General features: G+C 40.2%; 1 protein-coding gene across 1 annotated transcript; it reads right to left on the bottom strand.

Moving 5' to 3' along the window:
- Positions 1 to 357: 357 nt before the first annotated feature.
- TMEM212 (transmembrane protein 212) lies at positions 358 to 21,112 on the bottom strand. The gene is made up of 4 exons (XM_082459058.1): positions 18,632 to 21,112; positions 10,902 to 10,961; positions 9,593 to 9,916; positions 358 to 647 (listed from the first exon to the last, which is right to left on the bottom strand). The coding sequence occupies exons 1-4, from the start codon at positions 18,788 to 18,790 to the stop codon at positions 627 to 629; spliced, it is 564 nt and encodes a 187-aa protein (XP_082315184.1). The 5' UTR covers positions 18,791 to 21,112; the 3' UTR covers positions 358 to 626.
- Between the last annotated feature and the right edge of the window lie 1,114 nt (positions 21,113 to 22,226).

Raw genomic sequence — 22,226 nt, 5'->3', positions numbered from 1 at the left:
AGAACCACTCAACAGCTGACTGGAGTTGCCACTTAGGAATGGCTGAGCTGTCAGGGGCATATGAATCTTGGGACATTTGATGAAAAATTCATCTAAAGTGCCTCTAATAAGGTCTCTTCCAATTAATTAAGTAGTTTGTCTTAAGTGCCAAAGACAAGCTATAGAGAGGTCAGGAGGGAGGACCACAGTCCCCCTGCAGGAGAGCGTTCTCATTATCCCCACAATTCAAAGTTTTAATTGTGTTTTGAAGATTTAGAGTCACTTTGGTAATGGCAATGAAGAAAGGGTGTGGAAGCATTTCCTTAATTTGGGTAATATGGAATTACAGTTCAATGAAACATCACACAGGGAACAAGAGGAATTTAAAGAAAACATTCATTCACTTCCAACTTATATTTCAGATTTTAAAATTCTATGACAACACTGACATAATTTCAATTTTTGTATCATAGCATGTAAATCAGAAAAAAGGTTAACCATCAAAAAGGGCTAAAGTGTACAACTACTTCAATTTTTTATTTTATAAGAACATAGAGGAAAAATGTTTAAAGATCAAAATTATTTTAGAAATATTTCAAAATAATGGTCACAAAGACGACAAATTTAAGAGGAACATTGCTTCAAATTTATTGTCCATTCTTTTGACCCTAGGAAGAAAAAAAATACAATAGTGTTTATTTCTACAATTTATCAGAGAAAATAGAGTATCATTTCTGACATTTAATTTAGCCTTTTTTATGTCACAGGAGCCCAGTGAAGAATGACTCAAGTAACAGCATCATGGTACCTCTTAAGGATTTAAGAGGAATCACCAGAGAGAACAAAATTGGTGATACTGGTGGAGGGGGATGGCAGAGAGATATAAAAAAAGAAATACATGTGTAATAAAATTTCTGGCATAAGCGTGAAATGGTCCAGAAGAACCATTACTTTTGTGGAGGGGCTGCCTAAAGAGTAGGGAGTCTCTCTGTTGACTACCTCTTTTGGTGGTTTGCTGTTTGTTTTGTCTGGTTTGGACTGGTTTGGGGTTTTTCAAAACTTACAGAAGGCTAAAGGGCACTTTCTGAAATCTTTGACTGAGTCAAGAATTTAAATTTGATTAGCAGTGAGGGGAAGATAGCAAACATTTCTTGAGGCCTATCAAGTACCATGCTCAGTGTAAAGGCTCTTAATAGTAATTATATCATTTCATTTTGCAACATGTGAGGTAGGTGTTATCTCCATTTTACCAACAAGGACCTTAGGCTCAGAGAGATTCAGTATTCATTTGTTCAAGGCTACTCAGATAGTACGTGACAGAAGAAGCAATTACCCCTCAAACTGTCTGATTTCAAAAGTACCATATCAGGTTCTCTATGTTTCATAATGCTGAAAGCAATTCTTCATTAAACCACTGCTCCTTGGTATGGAAATTCAAATCTACTTTTTCTATGTATTCCTTTCTGGATATTCTTTTTGGGTTCCATGACCATAGTAAATTTCCCCATGACATGTGAATTGTCTTTAAATTTAAAATATTCCTGCTGTAGGTTTAGATAAGATTTTAGCTATGGCTAGGAAGACATAAAAATGACATCCAGTATCGCGACCTGCTTCTCTTTTCCTCTTTTGATTCTCACACTCCCAGTCCCACCTTTCTTGCTCACCTTAGACAGTCCCTGTCCTCGAGGAACTCACGTGCTCAGAGAGGAGCTGAGTACACATGATGTCATGCAAAGGAGCTTGGCTGTATCCTGAGAGTGAAGGGGAGCCGCAGAAGGATTTAAAGCAGGGGAATGATAAGCACAGATTTGAACCTGAGAGCTCCTTCTAGAGTCTGCGTGGGGGATACTTTTTAAGAAAAACAGACTGGAAGCAAAGCAGTCTGAGTGAGAGAATATGGAAGCCAAACCAGGGTCGTCACCGTTGGTACAGAGAACGGAGGACACATTAGAGAAATACTTGAGAGGTACAGTTGTCAGGATACGGTGATGGACTCAGGTGTAAGGAGTCAAGGATGACTCCAGGTCTCAGGCTTGTCCTGAGTATCATGAGTGTTGGCAACTGAGCTGCAGAGACAGGAAGAGGAGCAGGTGTTGAGGACAAAGAGATGATGCACTCCACGATGAACACCTGGAGTTTGATGTGTCTGAGGGACACCAAGAGAGTGTCTAGAAAACAGTCAGATGTAGAGCTCATTAGAGCAGGAGAGGGGACTGGGCTACAGAGGTGGATGTGTGAGGCGCCACCCCAAAAGTGGTAAGTGAGGGTACCAGTCTTTAAGTGGTGAGCAGAGCAGAGGACCTTTCGGAGGAGACTGAGGAGGAAAAGCCATGGAGAAGGAAGAGAACCAAAGAGAACGGTGTGTGGAAGTCAAGAGAGATAATTTCATGAAGACAGCAGTCAAGGAAGATGTGGATTGAAAAGAGACCATTGGGCTTGGCTATCTATAGGTCATTCACGGCCAGTCTTTACCATGGGAGATTCAGTAGAAGAAAAGAAGAGATACATTGTTAAATTAATTCAGCCTACATTGAAACTGTCTTATAGCCCATGCCCTTCTGCACTAGGTTTATTATAAACTCAAAGCAAGGCATCATTGATTTTTGATATGCAAACAACTTGATGGCGTGTCCAATGGCAAATTTTAGTACCTCATTGGCTAGAATCCCAGGTAGAAGTCCTCTGATTTCTTCTATTAAGTTCTTACAATAATTTTTTTTTTAATGATGAGATGTGAAACTGAATATTTACCTTAAGTGACAAGAGTGGGACTCACACATTAAATCCAATCACTCTGTCTTGTCTCTCATGGTCCAGAACCCCTTTGCGTCTTCCTGGACTCCTCCTTTGTCCCACATGCTACCTGTTATGAAGTCCATTGATTCTACTTCCTAAGTATCTCTCAAATGTATCACCTCTTCTCATGCCCACTATCACTACCTAACTCAGGTCTTGTTATTCCTCATCTGGGCTCTTGATCCTCCTGGCCCAAGTCTCATTTCCCCTCAGTCCTTATAAGTCAATGGAGCGCCAGAATGTGTTTTGCTCATTTTTCTGTACTTTAGCATGATATCTGGCTCATAGTACATGCTCAATAAATGTTGAGGAGCAAGGATAAATAATGAATATTATATTTAGGGCTTTAGGTTCATAATTCTTGATATGTGACAAGAGAGAAGTCATCTCTGGTGAACAGAAGATACTCCTCTTGTCAAATAGGTACTAATTACTGTCCAGAACCTAGTAATTCTATTGCTTTAACAGGAACTTTCTGTTTCATCCAGTACTCTAGGTTAATTATATGATGTAAGAGAATAAATACATTTAAGAACAATCTTTTTGCAAATAAAATAAAGTGGAGTCATAAGCGTCTTACTTATTCAATTATATACTGCTAAGTTTTGGGTTTTTTTTTTCTAATTTTTTAAATTGAAGTGTAGTTGACTTACAATATTGTGTTAGTTTTAGGTGTACAGAAAAGTGATTCAGTTATATATATATATATTTTTTCAGATTATTTTCCATTATAGGTTATTACAAGATATGCAATATTGTTCCCTGTGTTAGACAGTAAATCCTTGTTGCTTATCTATTTATGTGTAGTAGTTTGTATCTATTAATCCCATACTCCTAATTTACCCCTCCCTCACCTTTCCTCTTTGGTAACCGTAAGTTTGTTTTCTATGTCTGTGAGTCTGTTTCTGTTTTGTATATAGATTCATTTGTATTATTGTTTAGATCCCACATATAAGTGATCTCATATTTGTCTTTCTTTTTCTGACTTACTTCACTTAGTATGATAATCTCTAGTTCCATCCATGTTGCCGCAAATGGCAATATTTCATTCTTTTTTATGGCTGAGCAATATATAATACTAAGTAAGTTTTTAAAAAGGCAAGCAACAAGATAATTCTGGTTGGTTTGATATGACAGATTGAACATGGAGCAAAGAAAGGTGCTTTACTCAAGTGTTTACAGTGCGCTGTGGTTCTGTGACAACTCTTAAGCCTCGCTCGAGCACCGTTGCTGGTGTCTATCACTTCTTGAGCTGGCATAGCAAGGCCATGTGGCGCACCCCAGTGACACATCAGTGTGGCTTAGGACAGCTAGAGAGCCACCCATTGCTGCTGACAGCCCTCCCTTCTGAATGGTAATCTTCTCAAGTGAAATAAAGTTTTCTTTCAAAATCACAGACTGAGAAAGATCTGGCAAGGTCTTTGGAGGTCGGCTGCCAAGCCCTGTGGTCTCAGAGATGAGGAAGCTCAGGTGCACGACTACTGATGTGTGCAGGGTGCACTGCTGCCTCGTCCACCGTCCTCTCTGGTTCCTAGGCTGGGTCTGAGAGGGGAAGTGTCCTCGTGTCATTCCTCACCCCCCACGGCTCCCATTGTGTTTCACCCTCATTATTTCCTCTATTTCTCTCCCTTTTTTCATCTGAGGCGGGAACTCAGGCATCCAATAGTAGCTGTCACGTATTCTCCTCTTTAATTAATAAAATTTAAAGTACCCAACCAACATTGTTGCACTCCTAAGTGGTTTTGTACTCACAGATTAGCACCATTACAGTCATTCTGAGATATTCACTAGTATAAATTCAGTTTTCTTTGTTGAAAACTGACTTTAACTTATTGTAGAGAATGGAGGCTTCTGATTTCTACTCAAGTTTCTGCCCTGTTATGAAACAAAAATTTCTTCTTTCTTTTAAATCTATTTCTAATTTTTAAAAATATGACATTTAAAACATTTAAAATTTGTTAAAAATTATATTCATAGTAAGAACATTTTAGATTAAGAGTAAGGGGCAAGGAAAAACTCTACTAGGATATTTTATATTAAAAGATAATGTCAAAAGGAAAATATGTTGACGCTCACAATAATTTATAAAGTAAAAATGGACAAAAAGCAGTTCTCTGGTTACTAACCCCTCCCCACCTATTGCTCCCTCTTTGACAAAATATCAAGCTTTTTAAAATACATTACAATGGACACTTTTCCTCTCTTAGTAACTTGCTATCACCCTTGGCATGGTCCCACTGGTTTAATAGAATGAAAATATCCTGGAGAAAATAGCTTCCATTTCTAAAATATGAGTTAATTTTTGTCTGTGAGAAACATAAGAAAAATTGTCCATGAAAATCATGACTATGCCAAGTCACCTGGAGTACGTAAGACTGGAGATGCACCATCTAAGAGGTGTGGTCCAGCAGCGAGGAGCCTGGTCTCTAGGCCCTTCAAGAACTGGGAGAGAACCCTGACCCTACATGGCCACCTTGACATCCTCATCTGTGAAATGGGGTCAATGAGCTTTGGAGTGCTGTCAGGAATAAAGTAGGCAAATAGTAACTGTCCAATAAATAGCACCTACAATTATTCTTCTATCACCCAGTTTTATGTCACCATTATTATTATTCCAGAGAAAATTATGAGATAGAAGGAATAGTAATGCCCTGAATTACAATTATTTTTCTAGATTCTGATTTTTTGACTGACCACTTTGAGGTGACCACATAATAGAATTTGTGAGGAAGAAATACAGTGGATTCTTACAGTTGCACGGTACTGCTTGAGTTTTACTGGATCTACCCAAGGGGATTATTTCCCAGAAGCACCAGAAACACCTTGCTATAGCCCAATGTGGGACCTCAGAACTTTAGGATAAGAGTCATGGAAGAATTTCTTTCAAAACACATTTCTATTGCTAATGATGCAGAGTACGTCTGCTGAAAGATTTGGAACCAGTATATTGCTGTTAATGTGCCTTTTGTTTGCCCTCCACTGATAAATAATCTGTCCCCATGTTTTAAACTGCATTTAGAGGGTTTACCTACATCTTTTATGGCAAATATTTCTCAGTTCATTGAAAAAAAAAATAAAACCATTGTATCACATGAGAAGGAGAAAATATTTTCTTTCCCCCTTTCATTAAAAAAAAACAACCCCAAACATAACAATGAATAATGAAAGGAAAACAAACGAAGCCATTCCATTCCATGGAGGAGGGGCAGAGTAGCTGCAGGGGACAGCTGCAGCGCGTCTGGCGTCCCAATTCTTTCCTTTCTCATCACTTTATTACTTACTGGACCAAGAATGTAGACAATTTCAGCTACGGTTGTTATGCATTTTAGTTTTTCAACTTAATTCTGTGTGGTGCTCATTTGCCCTCTGCACTGAGTCCTAAGCCCACAGCGTCACTTCAGGGTGTTGCAAGGAACCACACAAACAGGGGTCTCTTAGTCCTCTCCCAGCTCCACCCCTTCCCACAAGGCCCTTGAAATTTGGAAGGACTCACTGCCTTAGTCAGCCTGGGCTGCTATAACACACTACCATAGACTGGATGGCTTAAACAACAGACATTTCTCACAGTTCTGGAGGCTGGAAGTCCAAGATCAAGGTGTCAGAAGATTCAATGTCTGGTGGGAGCCCACTTCCTAGTTTGTAAACGGTCCCCTTCTTTCTGTATACTATCACGGTGGAGAGGGACAGAGCACGCTGGTCTCTTCATTTTCTTATAAGGGCACTAACCCCATGGGGGCTCTGCCCTCATGACCTCATCCAAATTTAATTACCACCATCACAGTGGGGGTTAGTGCTTCAATGTAGATTTTGGGGGTGACACAAACATTCAGTCTGTATCACTCACACCATGCTTTTGTGAGTGTTTGTCAAAATCATCAAACCCTTCATGCCTCTTTCAAGCATTAGACCTCTGGTTTTAGTTGGGTACCAGTTGACTGCATGCTCATACACTGTCACTGTGTTACCTTCAATAAGATGCTATCAACTGTTTATGTCCCCTCCTAAATCCATATGTTGAAATCCCAATCCCCACTGTGATGGTATTTGGAAGTAAGTCATTTGGGAGGTAATTAAGTTTAGATGAGGTCATAAGTGTGGGGTCCCCATGATGAGATTAGTGTCTATAAAAAATAGGAGACAGAGAGATTGCTACTCTCTCTAGGAGCAAGCCCAGGAAAGGCCTTGAGAACACACAGTGAGCAGGCAGCCATCCACAAGCCAGGAAGAAAGGCCTCACCAAAAACCAACCATGCTGGCACTTTGATCTTGGACTTCCAGTCCCTGGAACTGTGAGAAATAAATGTGTGTTGGTTGAGCCACCCAGTCTATGGCATTTTTTAATAGCAGCTTGAGCTGACTGGGACACAAGATGACTTCAATTCTACTAAACTGAAAAGGCACAGGAAGGAAGAAATAATGAATGTGGTGATTCCTAAAGGGGTGCTTGATTCATTTTTGAAAACATGTTTTTAAACTTGCAGAAACAAACCCTTATGAGGGAATATTTTTCATCATAATGTTGACTGTTACATATAGATCTGAAAAAATTGATTTTGTTTTACAGTACAACCACAATTTCCCCCAAATCCTCCTTCAAACCATCACTTTTTTCTTTTTTACAAATTTTCATAGCTCTTGAGTTTCCTGCTATGTACTATATTTACATAAAAGAATTTTACTTTTCAGGCAGACACTTAAAAGTGGGCAGGTTTTAAAAGCACTTTCAGTGTTCTGTTTACATGAAAAATGTGTGAATCAGCAGCATATTTCACAGTGTTTATTAATAGTTTTAAATATAAATTTAAAAATATTACTTATCCCTTTCAGCACTGTAGAGACTCTAGCAACATAACTACACAGAGGTTCATTAAAAGTAGAATCACTACATAGAATTCTGTACCCCAGCAAACGATCCACCTTTCTTTCTAAGAAAGTTATGTGTTTTCTAGAATTTTGATAAACAATGCATTTATTTCACTGCTAGAAATTGTGCCTAATGTAGCTGAGATTTCTGCATGGTAACAAAGGTTTGTTCAGGCTTCCTGAGCTCCTTTTGGTCTCGGGGCAACAGCGGTGTATTTATTAATACAGGACATCATATCCCATTATGTCAGCCACTCATCCTCGCTAACGAAACGTAATCTGCCACCCCTATGGATTAAGTGGTGTCAAGTCATCCAAGAACGTTCAACAAAGACATGTTTGTTAAATTTATCTAGAACTCTCACCCAAACTAGTGCTGCATTTTATGCAAATGGGAAAACTGAGATTCTGTCCAGAATTGATACTTAGTGCATTGTGTGCTAGGAAGAGAATTTTCATCAGGATCTCTTGGGGGCATGTGTTAAAAACGCACGTTCCCTGCCTCCAACCCCAGAAGTTCTGACATAGTGGGAATGGACCTGGAAGGGATGCAGAAATCTAGTTTCACAAAAACCCTGGGTGCTTCTGATGTCACTGATTCCCTTTGAGGAACGCGTTGTAGTTGCATTGGGTCCTGTACCTAGCTCAGAAACCACACAGCAAGAAATTGTTCTGAGCAAGATGGGCAAAGGCAAAACCCTGAAGTCACAGAACTTTGCTCTGCTTTCAATTAATTTTCTCTCTCTCCAGGCACTTTAGGTGGTCTCACTGTTGGGTTTCCACGGTAAGGCGCTGTTGGCTTACCAAGCTCGGCGTATATTTTTTTCATTCTTTTCTCCCTATCCTCCACCCTACATTAAACCTCAGTGTTGTGAGGGTCATGCTTAAAATGACAGCCAGATGTCTGATTAGCTATGCATGCTAAGGGGTTATGACTGTCAACTTTTAACGTGTGGTTCTCCTACGCATATGTTCCTTAGTAAATAGTCTAGAAAGTTAGGACATTTGCCACAAGGGAGAATTCTCAAATACTAAACTTCTACATGCCCTGGCAGTACAGTGGGGGCGGTGATTTGGGTCTGCTTGTCTTGTTTCTCGGCAAGTTCCTTGTAAAATCAACTCTGTTCCTAAGAATGTACAGGATTTCCTTTGCAGATTTATGAAGAAGTTGAAGAGGACAAGACTGACCACAAAAAGCATTGAGAGTGCCAAATTCTTGTCTTCCAGCTTTACTGGTTGGTGCTGATAGGATGAAACTGGAAAAAAATTGGCTAACATAACCCAAATTCACTTGACCCTGACATAATCCTAACTTGAATCATAAAGCCAGTATAAGAGTTTGCAGTGAGAAATACCTCTTTTCAGAGGGAGGTTGTTCAACCCACAAAGGAGGGACCCAGTATCAACTGTAGGAATTTGGAATCAGAAATCACTTGTGCTGTTTTCCCAGTGACCCCGCTCTAACCCTCCTGGAGGCCAGAGCCTTGCATCTTAATGGTCTGGCAGAGGAGCAGAGGAGGCAAGGAGGGGGATGAGGGAGCCCAGGACAAATCTGGCCTGATGAAGAGAAATAGCTCTGGGTTCTGAATCTGGTCCTACTAGTCATTAAGCTGTGTGACCTTGGGCAAGTTATACAAACTCTTTAGTCTCCGTTTACTATCTGTGAAATGGGAAGTACACTGAGACATACTAAATATTCAGTTCATAATTCTATTATTATCATATTAAAATTATTATCAGCCCTTTTGGAAAAAGTTAGAAAGCTAAATCTGATGTTGATGTATTATATATCAGCCTCTTAGCTGGAGTAGAAGTAGAAAGAGTGGGAGAATTTTGGTTATACAAGATACAGGGGTAAAAAAGAGAGACAGATTAAGTATTAATATACCAAACTTTCCATTTTAGCATTTAGGATGGAATAGGACCTGGCTGCCCCTTTCTGGAAACTGACATTTATGTGTCCATTCCGGATAAGTCTTGCAGAAAGTGTGATGAACGCTGTCAGGGACACACAGAGCATGGCAAAGCTCAGGCACAGGTCTAAGGCTTGAAGTGTCAGGTGGTACTCTTCATAGTGTGGTGGGTCTACACAAACTGATGGGAATTTTGCATATGGAAAAGGAAAGGCAACTGCATAACCAAGGTAATTGGTCCCTGCAATCCCCCAAAACGAGTAGAAGCAATACGGGCCAAGGAGAGCAGATGCCAAGGCTACAGTAAAATGAAGTGGACATCCCAGGATGCTCAGAATCACAAAGGTGAAACTAGCTTCCCACTGAAAATAAAGCAGAAACAAATTGTTACTTTGGGAACTAGATTTTTCAGAAGCTTTTTAGCAATATGTGGAAAGAAAGAGATGCTGGCTATTAATCTTTCCTACTGGGAAATGAAGGAGAAATGGGTTACAACCATCTCTTTAGGCCCTTTTGCCTTCCTCTTGAACCTTCACTATGGGAGAATAACATATCAACCCACTGGAGCAAAAATGAAATCAACTCCACTCAACACATTTATTTGCTTACCCCCTATCATGTGTTGAGAACCAGTCTGGGTGGGAAAACAAAGATGAGTGAACAGAATCCCTGCCTTACCCTAGGACCTTGTTATTCAGAGTGTGGTCTATGGTCCAGGAGCACTGATATCCCCTGGGAACTTATTAGAGATGTAGAGACTCAGGCCTCACTCAGATCTACTGAATCAAAATCTGCATTTTAACCAGATCCCCAGGTGATTCACACATATATTAAAGTTTGAGAAGCCCTGCTGTAGCCATGGGAAGAGGAGCTATAATCAAATCAAGGTAGTCTTTCTGTACCTTGGGATTTACTTGGCTCTATACTGTTGAAATGCAAGATATCACAGACTTTTCATCCTTTTTTAGAGGAAGAAGTAACAGGGAGATTGGAAGGAGATACCAAATTGAGGAATTGAGACTTGAAAATACATTATTAAAAACAGAGGATCCTATAGATCCACTTTTTCAGAATGAAATTCAGGAAGACTAACACTGATTCTGTCCTCCCCAAACTACACTATCTAAATACAGTAATCACAGGAACTGGTAGAAAATGTTTGGAGCAGGTATCAGATAAAAATTATGCATTTAAAACATCATTTATTACTGAAATTCATCATAGTAAGGCATCTATTAGATAGGATTCAATTATAATCAGAAATCATTCTCTGTGTTCCATCCTGAACTAGTAGAGATTTGACCTTCAAACTTTCTCTGCCAACCTACTCGATGTCTATACATTTACCAGGTGTCTCTGAGTCCACTCTTTGTGAGCCAACAGTAGGAGTATACCAGTCATGATGGCCTGTGAAAGGAAAATGGAAAAACAACATCCCGTGAGAGAAGGTACCTCTGGAAAGAGTTCAATTTGCTTCACGGTTTGACAACTTTATCATAAACCGGAAGGAATAGCAAATGGCTAAATGGATTTATGGCTCTGATCACCTCCTCATCCGCGATGACAATGAGGAAAAGAAGCCATCAGTGTCACAGAGACATGATTCACACAAGCTCATTTTTTTGATTTTCTATGTTGCCGTTGCCATCACAATTATAACCTTTACTACTGTTAAGATGTCACTGCAATGAAAGCTTGGCTTTAAAACCCTTGCCATATGTTTTATTTTGATTAATTGTCTATTGTTCATCTTTTTCCAAATTGCTAAATTTACAAATGGGAGGAACTGAAAAGGAAACGTGTCACAGAACCGCACCCACCCCCCAAACCCTCCCGGCAGCGGTATATCTTTTACTCTTTGCTTTCTTTTGAGATTCTGCGGCCTTAGCCTGCTGGTGAGTCCTGTCTCTCAAATAACAAAGATTATCATTAGAATGAATGCATGATGGGGCATTTATTGTTCTGGGGGTAGTGGTGTCCAGCTTTTCAAAAGAGAGTTCTTCATAGTCTCCGTTGAAGAAAAAGCCCCCAAATGCAGAATGAAAATAGTTCCACAAAGGAGGGAATAGTGTCACCAGAACTGAGCAATAGATAATGAAAAAAAATTCTGGGCTCATCTTCGCTTCGGCACCAGGTCTGATGGAGACCTTTGTAATCAGAGTCTGGAAATTGCTTATTCCCAACCCATAAATCATTTGTTCCTGGTCAAGGAATGTTTTGAGGTTGGGAGAGAAAACCAGGAAGAGATGTGCCTGAAATAAGATATAGAATGAGGACAGGTTTAAAAAGAGTTACAATTTAGGGTTTTGACAGAGAAATAAACATGACTGTATGTATAGTATCAACAGGGGAAAAAAATCAGAGCTTTTACCAATATGGTTTTGTGGGATGTTGCTTTTTGTAACTCCAGGTCTGGCATATTTATTGTTTTGAGACCTAGCTTTTCATTTTCCTGGCATATTCTATTTTGAATATTGGATTTAGAGAATCTGAGAGCGAGGGAAAAAAAGCACGCACACGTACACTCACACAAAACTTCTCATGTAGCTAAGCCTGACATTCCAGACTTTGGCATCGCCATACCATAAAACTCCCATGGATAAAAACAGAACCATCTGCAATCAAAAGAGGCTGGCTTGATTCTGCAAGAGGAAAGTTTCCAAGGGACCCTATGGAGGTTGAGCCAGCATAAACAGTACAACAAAACAGGAGAATTATTAAGAGCAACTGTAGCACTGATGCTAAGCCTGGGGCTAGTCTCTGCTTTCAGAGGCAAAGCGCTCAACTGACACGTCACTCCTCTGTGTGAGAGAAACACTAAAGCGAACGAGATAAAAAGCAAAGGAGATGTCTCTGCTGGTTGAAGTCCAAGTAGATAGCTGACATGCTTAGATTCCAGGTTGCCTTAACTACTTTGGCACAAACTGTTTCTTTCCTTTCAAAAGTTGAAAAATCCTGCAGAATTGCAGTTGCCTGTTATTTCTGTTGTAGCTGCCAGCTTCAATTTTGCTTTGTTTACACAAAACTTTGAAAAAGATCTTTCATGGGGGAAGCTGGTGTATGAATGCCGTTCAGTAACTTGTTAAATCCACCCTGAGGACTGTGGCTCAGGAGCCAAGCACACCCATCTTTCCTGGTGCCCGGCCGTGTGTGGGAGATGGAGTGCGGGTATTCCCCCAAGAGTCACAGGCTTTCCTTTTTCTTCCTTTCATTTTTTAAAAAAATTTATTTTTAGACAGGGAAGGGGAATAGAATAAAAAAGGAAGAGATTTGGGACTTGTCTGGTGGTCCAGTGGTTAAGGCTCTACGCTTCCAGTGCAGGGGGCATGGGTTTGATCCCTGGTTGGGGAACTAAGATCCCACATGCTGTGCCACGCAGCCAAAAAATTTTTTAAAAAAGGAAGAGATCTGAGGGAAGAGAAGTCAAGTGGGAAAAGGAAATGTGGGAGGGTCTGGGAGGTGAAGAGTTGGGTAGAGCGGGGCGGTCAGGTTGTGAGGAAGGGCGGAAAGGAAGCCAGGTCTGGGGAGGGTGGGGGTGCAGCTGGAGGCCCAGCCCTGCACTCTCCACCCTCAGCTCTCCTTGACAGGCTGTGGCCTTGCTCTGTGGGGACAGTTCCAAGGACATTACTTGCAAAAGTTGCTGCTAATGTTTTGCATGTTAATTGTGACCCCTCCCACTAAATCTTTAAATGGCCCCAGTAAGGATGCAGTTCCCAGAAGCAGATGAATTGAAGGAAGCAGAGAGCTTCACAACAGAAATAGAAACTTTTAGAGGAATTATTATAACATGGGCTAATTTATTCACTTACGGACATCTATTTTGGGTCTACTGGGAACAAGGGATGTGATAGGCACTATGCCGATGGAATAATGATAATAACGTTTAACATTTATTGAGCACTTATTCTATGCCGGGCACTCTACCGAATGCTTTACATGTGTTAGTTCATTTAATTTTCATAATGAATGACCCTAGGATGTAGATAGTCTCCTATTTTTAAAATGAGGCACAGAGAAGCTGAATAAGATAAGCAAGCTCACCAAGCAATAATTATACAAATAATGGCTCCAACTCTCAACGGAATCTATAGTCCAGGTGTGAAAGGAATGAAGGCACTGTGGGGGAAATATGACTCAAAGCAGGTTTGAAGGATGGACGTGACGTCAGTGGGAGATGCAGAGGGAAGGGCAGTCCAGGCAGCCAGGGTAGCAGCCGGTGGGAGGGTCGGTTCCTGGCAGAGAGGAGTAGGAAATCAGGCTTGAAAGCCACGTGAGGTCAGGGCGTGGAGGGCCTCAAAATCCAGGCTAATATATCTGAACTTGGTTTGGACAATGAAACAACACTAAAGATTTTCGAAGATGGGGCTAGACCAGCACAGCAGAGGTTTAGAAAGATGGGCCTGTCATTGTATGCTTGCTGCGTTGGCCTAGAGGTCTCTGTAGGACCTTGGTCTTCAAGCTTTTTTTTTTTTAACCTTTACCCATAGTAAGAAATATATTTTGTAACATGGTCAAGTTACAAATATTTTTACATCTAATCAAAATAACAATAACTTTATTATGTGTAATACACTGTAGTATTCTCTCTTATATTCCATTCCATTCTGTCCCATCCTATTCTATTCTATTCATATTCTATATGTTTAAATGCTAGCTACCCAACAGGTTAATTTTATAACCCATTAATGTATAGATTCCCACAGGTTGGTTATCAAAGTTTCAAGGCATAAAACCTGAGTGGGGCAGGAAGTGGTAAGGAGGTGGGCAGGGGGTGCATAGTGAGAACGAAGAAGAAAAAAATGCATAGGGATTTGCCTCGTAGGAAAAGTAAAAGTTGGCAATGGATTGGATGTGGTGGGGCGGGAGTGGGGCTGAAATGGGCTGGTTTTGGGCATTGCTGCCCTAAGCACTGTCCTAAGGACCAGTAGCACCTCCTCCCTTGGGAAGATGTCAGACATGCAGAATCTCAGCTTCACCCTAGACTCACTGAATCAGAGCTTGCATTTGAAGATCCCTAGGTGATTTATATGCACATTTCAGTTTGAGAAACACTAGTTTAGAGGAAAGGATTGAGTCAAAAGTCACTCCGGGGTTTGAAATTGGGTTCAAAGACTGGGAAGTCAGGAGAAGGCATAATTGCTTTCGGTGGTAAGATGATTACATTTTTGGACCAGTTAAGCTTCCAGAAGCTTAGGATATCTAAGTGGAAAATGGACCATCAGCTGATTGGAAATCACAGGACTGTTGATGCTATAAGAGACTTGAGCATTGGTGCAATCAGGTCCCTTCTCTAATGAACGAGGAAACTGGAGCTTGCATGGGTGAGTCCAGCCCTACCTTTCTCCGAAGTTCCTGTCTCCAAGCAGGGTTCTGGGTGCTCACGGTTGGCCAAGTCCCTGGACCCTACAGACTTTAGGTCCTGTTTTTATTTTTTTTATTTTTTTTATTTTATTTTTTTTTGTGTTCCAATAAAACTTTATTTACAAAGACAGGCATTGGGCCAGATTTAGCCCAGTGATCCATGTTTGCTAATCGCTGTGCTAAAGGTTCCAGGAAAGTGGTGAGGCCCCTGTGGACGCCTGCTGTCATTAGGACCTCCTGGCAGAGAGCTGGCTGGCTTTCTGAACAATCAATCCACGAGTGGTGAATTTTCCTACAGATGTTATATTCCTAATATTTTTCTCTCTTTTGTCCATTTATTGCTGCATGTCTAAACCTTTATCTTTTCTGTTTCCAATGTAGGTCCTGTTTTTAAACTCAGTGCACTTTAGTCTGTTCATCAGAGCTTGATCTACAGGCCAGGATTTCCAGGATTAAAGTAGAGCTCAGTCCTTACGGCTCAATGATCTCCTTGCTACATACTTTCTAGCAGCTGATGACTTTCAATAACCTGGTTCATAAATCCTAGGAAAACTGCTTATCGTGTGGCTGTCAGAATTGAGCTAGGAGAGTCTGAGGAGGAATATTTGTGAAGAATTTAGAAAAAGCTTTGAAAGAAAGGCACCGAACAAACACAAAGTATGGGTCACTTCTAAAATCTATCTCTCCCAATCTCAAAAGAGATATGGAGTCATTTTCAAAAGGAAATATGTTTGAAATGTACAAATTATCTTTCTACCAGAGGAAGATACACTTTGCAGGCAAGTTGAGAAGTGATTGGCAGGGAAGGTTGTGGGATGAGTCAGAGACCTTTGAAGTTGACCCTGATCAGACAGAGCTGTGGTTCACTACCAAACTCACTAGGAAAAAAATCATGTTGTTCCAAATTTAGACATTATTGAAAGAGTGAGCATTCTTATTGCTTTCCTTCTGGTGAGGATTTTTTCCTGCTTTAGTGTAAATACCAGCTTGACCTTTATTCTTTGCCACCTAATTAGAGCTCAAGTGTATAAGGAATTCTGTACTGTCAGAATGGAGAGCACGGCATTCACCACTCATTCGACAATAGGTATCAAGCAATATTTAGCACGAATACCTAGCATGTCACTTACTCCCTTTCAAGTGCTGGAGATATAGCAATGAACAAAATAGGAAAAAAAAAAATCCTGCCTTTGTACAATCTACATTTGGGGGGAAAGGACAAACAAACAGACAATAAGTCAGTCAATTATGTTGTATATTAGATGGTGTTATGAGGGGAAAAGTAGAGCAGGGGATGAGAGATTGAGAATGCCATTTGTGAGGGAGGTCTGCAATTTTAAACAGGGTAATGAGGGAAGGCATCAGTGAGAAAGTGACATTTGATCCAAGAATTGAAGAAAGTTAGGGAACAAGCTGTATGTGAGAAAAGGCTTCAGGCAGAGAACTGGCAGTGCAAAGGCCCTGAGACAGAAACATACCTTGCCATGTTTGAAAACAAGGAGCCAGCGTGATGGGAAAGAAAAGAGCTAAGGGAAGAGTGGTTGGAGATGAGGTCAGGAGGTAACATGATAGGGAACTCAGCAGGTTGTCAGGGAACAGAATGGGAGAGTGAAGCTGGTGGCAAGGGATTAGGAACAAAGGGTTTGGACAGAGAGTAGGGCATAAATGAAAGGCATCGTATTAACTAGCATTTGTGTAGGGCTTTAAAATTGGCAAAGCTCTTTATTATGCAGTCTCTGAGCAAATTGTGTTCATTCTCTTTGAGCCTCTTAGGTTAAACAGTTTCACATGGGCTCTCTTTACCTGTGAAATTCCCCATTCTACAGGTAAAGGCAATGAGGGACTGGTTGAATGAGGGCACTGCTCTTGACTACATACCAAGAATGTTAAAGTCAGGATTTGAACAGAGGCCCACCTCCTCAAATCCTAACTCTCTGACTCTACTTCCCCATGCTGTCACTCTCAAAAAATCAAAAAGCCACCAATTAGCTATGTGCTAGAGATTTGTCATGTCATTTCTCTGGGTCTGATTGGTCAAACAGATGTTTGGTGTAGAATAAGCATATATTCAGTAATCTGTGAACCTAATCAAATCACCAATATCTGTTGACTATATTATGAGAGACCCTGCAGGGATAGGCAAAGAATTATAAGAAAGGGACACAGGATTGAGCTATAACCATGGTTTTGTTAAATTTTGGGCCAGTTGTAAAGTCAGAATTTTTACAAAGTTAACTAGAATAGAAAGTATCAGAATTTACTTCACATAGAAGGTTAAGTATTGTTTTGTGAAACATATGTTATATAAATCTAGTTATATGTATATTTCAGTATCTCTCTTCTTACCTTGAGAGAAATATATAGACGTATTTATGTACATTCCAGGTCCTGATGTAAAATATTTTTCTTACTCTGGGTCACCAACAAAAAAGTTTGGTAGTCATTTATATAAATGCCATCACTGCATTCTAGTAGATGTTTAATAAACATTTCCTTGAATGTGTGGTTTGGGGTAGTTGTTGGGGGAAAGAGGAAAAGTTCAAGACTTGGGTGGTGGTGTAAAAGAATACATAAATTAAAAAAAGAAAAATACCATCAAATCGTTTCCATGTTCAGTTCCACGCTCCCACCATCCCGCTTTCCTCCATCTGCACACCATCATTAAACCCCACTAGACCAAATTCCTTTAATATTGAGATCTTGCTTTATTCTCCATTGTAACTCAAGCATGTAGTAGGCTATCAATAGATATTTATTTATTAAGTAAATTAAAATTATATTTCCTAGGGTCTTGCTTTTAGATGATATCTCTGTTAAGTTTGATTTTTTAAAAATGTAAAGTATTGCCCCTCCTGAGAGTGGCTACATTTTAAGAGAAAACTCCATACGATCAAAAAGCTTCAAAATCAAATTGTCTAGTCTCCAATAGTGAATGTCAGGCATCCCAGGAAACAACGAGAGAAGGACTTGTTGGATGTTTGGGCCTTTGTAACCCCTCTCCGATCATGCCTCCATGGCAGCCACCTACTCCCAAGACTACACGCGTTGGTTTCTTTGACCCAGGGAGCTGAGGTGCCAGTGCCATCATTCACCTGTGTGACCATTCAACGGACAGACATTGAGCAGTTACTTAGTACCCACGTGTATTTGACACATGCAAATTTGGCAACATGTGAAGTTAGTAAAGCCCATCACTCAACTTCTTCAATTATTTTCAGTTTAAGCAGTTGTGTTCAAAGAAAAAGATGGGAGAACTAAGATTTGGGGCTTGTAAACCTTTTGGTCACATAAACACACCCTGGTGTTTCTAATAAGAGCATTAATCTGAAAATTATTTTACTTTGCTCTTCATTTAAAAATTATTTTGCATGGTTCATATTTTTTTCTACATTCAAATTTCGAAAGATAGATTCCGATTTCTCAGAATGTCCAGGTAAAGAAGATTAAAATAAAATAATTTTTGAAGAATTTCTCAAACAGCATTTTCACTATAGTATACCTGATATGTTATAGACATGATTAAATGATATTAAGAAGACCTTATATTTAAAAGATAACTAATAGAAATCAATGTTCTAAGGTAAAGTCTGATTTTCTGTAGAATTTTGATGTCTTCATATTGTTGGAAAACTTTAAAAGGACATATTATTCTGGTCCCTCTTTCCTTCTCTCTTTCCTTTATTCTCTCAACATATGTAATAAAAATATTTTCTTACCAAAGCTCCATTCCAGATGGGACAAGCAATCCAGACACTCCATCCTGTGAAGCAAAGCTTGTAGGAGAAGACTGGGAAGAAAGCAATAACTCCAGAGAATACACTGAGAGCCCCCAGAGGAATGAGAATCTGGCCAGCAGTCTTGTATAAGCCCTGCATTTTCCTCTGTGACTTGGGTCCTAGGTCTCAAAGATGTTTTGTTACCAAAACATGAGAGTATGTCAAGCCTCAATAAACAGAAGTTTCTTAGAGACAGTAGCCATGACACATGTGGACTGTTGATCTACTTGGAAACAAGATCATATTTGTTTTCAGTGAAATAATAATAAAATGTAGTGATATAATCCTTGACATAAATTTGACACAATAAATTCTAATACTAGGTTTTCTCAGAGAGAGAAATCATTCCTCTTGTTGGGCTACCGCCTTCATTCCCTTCATTCTGCTCTGTCTTGGGGAGTGACCACTTCCTGGCTTAATCAGATTCAAAGGCTTGCTGACTGAGCTAATTGTTTCTCAACTCAACCTGCCTGGTGGTTCCAGCATAAAGCCAACATCCTTTGTGCACAATAGACCCACATTCCCAGCACAATTTCCCACAAAACAAAGTAAAAATAAGCACTCTGATCACTTTTCATTACATTTAATTTCAATGATTTAAAGCAAAAACAAGACCTCTCCCCCGCTTCAAAGTTCAATTCTACTACAATTATTTTTTAATTTTTGATTCAGATTTATCCCCAAATAGGCACAAGCTTCATTATGGACTTCTGCATTGTTTTCACTAAACCAGCTTCAGCTCAGTTAATTTATTATTAATTCAATTATCGAGTAAAGGGCAAAGATGGAAATGTATGCAGTTGCAAAATAAACTTTGAGGAATAACTCATTAGTCGACTAAAATACTGATCTCCATTCTAGAATCGTAATTCAAAATTTAGATGGCGGGCTCATGTACATTGAAGCAATCACAAAAGTTCATCTTTTAGTTTCTCACCCATTTGAGAAAGTGGTGTGTATTTGCTTTTGACTCAGAGGACATGTTTGACTGTCCTTCCAAGATAATATCTGGAAAACACAGACAACTTTCTGAAGCGATCTGATTAAATTTTCTATACAATATTAATACCTTTTTTTCCCCCTTAAATAAAATTAAGAAAAATAATTTTATGGATGGAAAGGTAGTGGTTTAGAACATGGATTTTGGAGTCAGACACAGCTAGGATCCTGTTCTGGTTCCACTCTCTACCAGGTATGTGTCCTTGGGCAAAGGCAAGTTGCTTAGCTTTTCTAGGGCTGTTTCTTCATATGGGAAATGGGAATAAAGTTAGTGTTTATGTCACCAGGTGGTGATTGTTAGCACTGAATGAGCCAATACACGTAAAATCCTTAGCGCTGAGCTCCGAATAGCAAAGATGCTTGGGAAGCTACCTGTTATTTCATTGGGACATTGCATCTTTGGAGTTCTTTCAGCATGGGACAAAGGCACAGTCTTCACTGTTTCTCTTATCTTTCGTCTTATAGACATTAGGTTTGACTCTTCCTGATCAGTCTGGTAAAAGCTCCCAAAGGACCCTCCCATGTACAGTGAGGAGTGAAGCTTCTCTGTGACTCTCTGCCATTTTCTCTCTGTCTTACTGTCTTTAATCACCTTTCCACAGTGTGACCCAGATTTTGAAGAAGTTACATTCCTGGATATACAGAATTCAGGAAACCAGCTCAGGCTTTCTGCTATAGTTGTTATTTTCCATCTCCTCTTAACATTGTGGGAGCGTAGTCTCTGATATTTTTTTTTCCCCAATGCCACTAGGTAAGTTCCTCAAGAGCAGAGGGCTTGTACGTCTTGTAAATCCCCTTGATGTATGACATCTCCAACACCTAGAAACATGTCTAGCCCAAAGTAGATACTCAGGACACACTTGTCAAATTAATTAATGAATACATTCGACTTCCCAGCTTCGCATTTGGGGCCCCATGGGTTAGCCATCTGGATCTGTGTGTGGGCACCACGGTCAGTGTGTACTAATGTCAGTGTGTTCCCTTGTTACAGAGGCAAGTCTTCTGGACTGAAGAAAGACGTGTTTGTGTTAGTATTTGGTTTGAGCTGTTTTGACTTTTTCCTTTACTTTTTATCTCAAGGTTATAGCTACATGGTATGTCAATATACTGCGGGTCAGATCACTCTCTCCCGTTTGCATGTTTGGAAAATAAAGACTGTTGAAATACTCATGTTAAACAGTACAAAGATGTCAAACAAAGGGAATATGTTTTGTTTTAATCTGGGGGGGCTTTTTCGGTGTTTGTAACACTGTAACACTAACCCTGACTCTGTCACTGTGACCTGTAAACCTGAATTTATTAGTGATTAGGAAAGTCGTCGCCACTTATTATAACAAAAGAAGGGACAGAGGGAGAACTAGGGATTTCTCTGTGTGTTTTCCCTGCTGTAGGAAATCTTTCCACACTGATTTCATTAACGCAAGAAGACTTTCAGGAAGGGCAGCTACCGGCAAAGAAGAGAAAATGTAATTCTGCTCCTGGCCCGGGCTTCCTCTCAGCTCAGCCACGTCTCCTGTTCCCAGTGTCTGGCAGCCAGGGAGGCTCACAGGGTCCCTGCCCCTCCAGGGCCTCTCCCTCCCATTTGGCACTAACTTACTGGAAGGCCGGTCTGTAATCCCCGGTGGAGGTGGTGTTTGTCAAGGTCTTTGCAGGCTGCTTTGCAGATCCTTCCCTCCCCCTCACCATCCTGGCACAGGGAAGAATGGTAGAAGTTCTACCAAACTCTTCAATCCAGCTTTGCCACTGGAAAAAAAAAAAAGTCCCAAACAGACTGACATTTTGATTCCAACACTCACCCACCCAACCCCTGCAAAAAAAAGAAAGAAAAGGAAATGTAACCTGGACCCCCAAAGAGGTGGGATAATGTCAGTGATGCTGGGAGGGAGAAGCTGTTTTGGACATTCTCCGCCTCTCTAGATACACTCCTTCACATGTGAGCCCTAGAAATAACAGCTCTGTGTGTGCTCAAGTCTTAGGGTTTTTTAAAAGTAAGTTTCAAAGCCACAGAAGGGGTTCCATTTTGCCAAGATAAAAGAAAATGGAGCTCTAAACAAGAGATGGAAAGAAAACGCTTTATTTCCCCAGGAGCTTTAGGTGACTACCTTCATTTGTTTGCACATTAGAGAGGTAGCTCCTCTAGCAGAAAGAGCATGGGCTTTGGCATCAGAGAGACCTGGCTTCCAGCCTCTTACATTGCTGGTGGGAATGTAAACTGGTGCAGCCACTTTGGAAAACAGTGTGGAGGTTTCTCAAAAAACTAAAAATAGAGTTGCCATATGATCCAGCAATCCCACTCCTGGACGTATACCCAGGCAAAACTATAATTCGAAAAGATACATGCACCCCTATGTTCACAGCAGCACTATTTACAATAGCCAAGACTTGGAAACAACCTAAGTGTCCATTGACAGAGGAATGGATAAAGAAGATGTGGTACATATATACAATGAAATATTACTCAGTTATAAAAAAAGAATAAAATAATGTCATTTGCAGCAACATAGATGGACCTAGAGATTATCATACTAAGCGAAGT

Source organism: Balaenoptera physalus (genome assembly GCF_965194825.1).
Source record: "Balaenoptera physalus genome assembly, chromosome: 4".
NCBI lineage: Eukaryota > Metazoa > Chordata > Mammalia > Artiodactyla > Balaenopteridae > Balaenoptera > Balaenoptera physalus.
The sequence above is the reverse complement of the archived record's forward strand: the minus strand, read 5'-3'. Positions and strand labels throughout refer to the sequence as shown.

Excerpts from the sequence above, each read along its gene's own strand:
- TMEM212 (XM_082459058.1), bottom strand. The coding sequence starts at position 18,790 with ATGCAGGGCTTATACAAGACTGCTGGCCAGATTCTCATTCCTCTGGGG. Across the intron at positions 10,962-18,631 it reads CCATCTGGAATGGAGCTTTG|GCCATCATGACTGGTATACT; the intron begins GTAAGAAAATAT and ends TTCCTTTCACAG. Across the intron at positions 648-9,592 it reads TCCGGAATGGACACATAAAT|GGTCAAAAGAATGGACAATA; the intron begins GTCAGTTTCCAG and ends TTTTCTTCCTAG.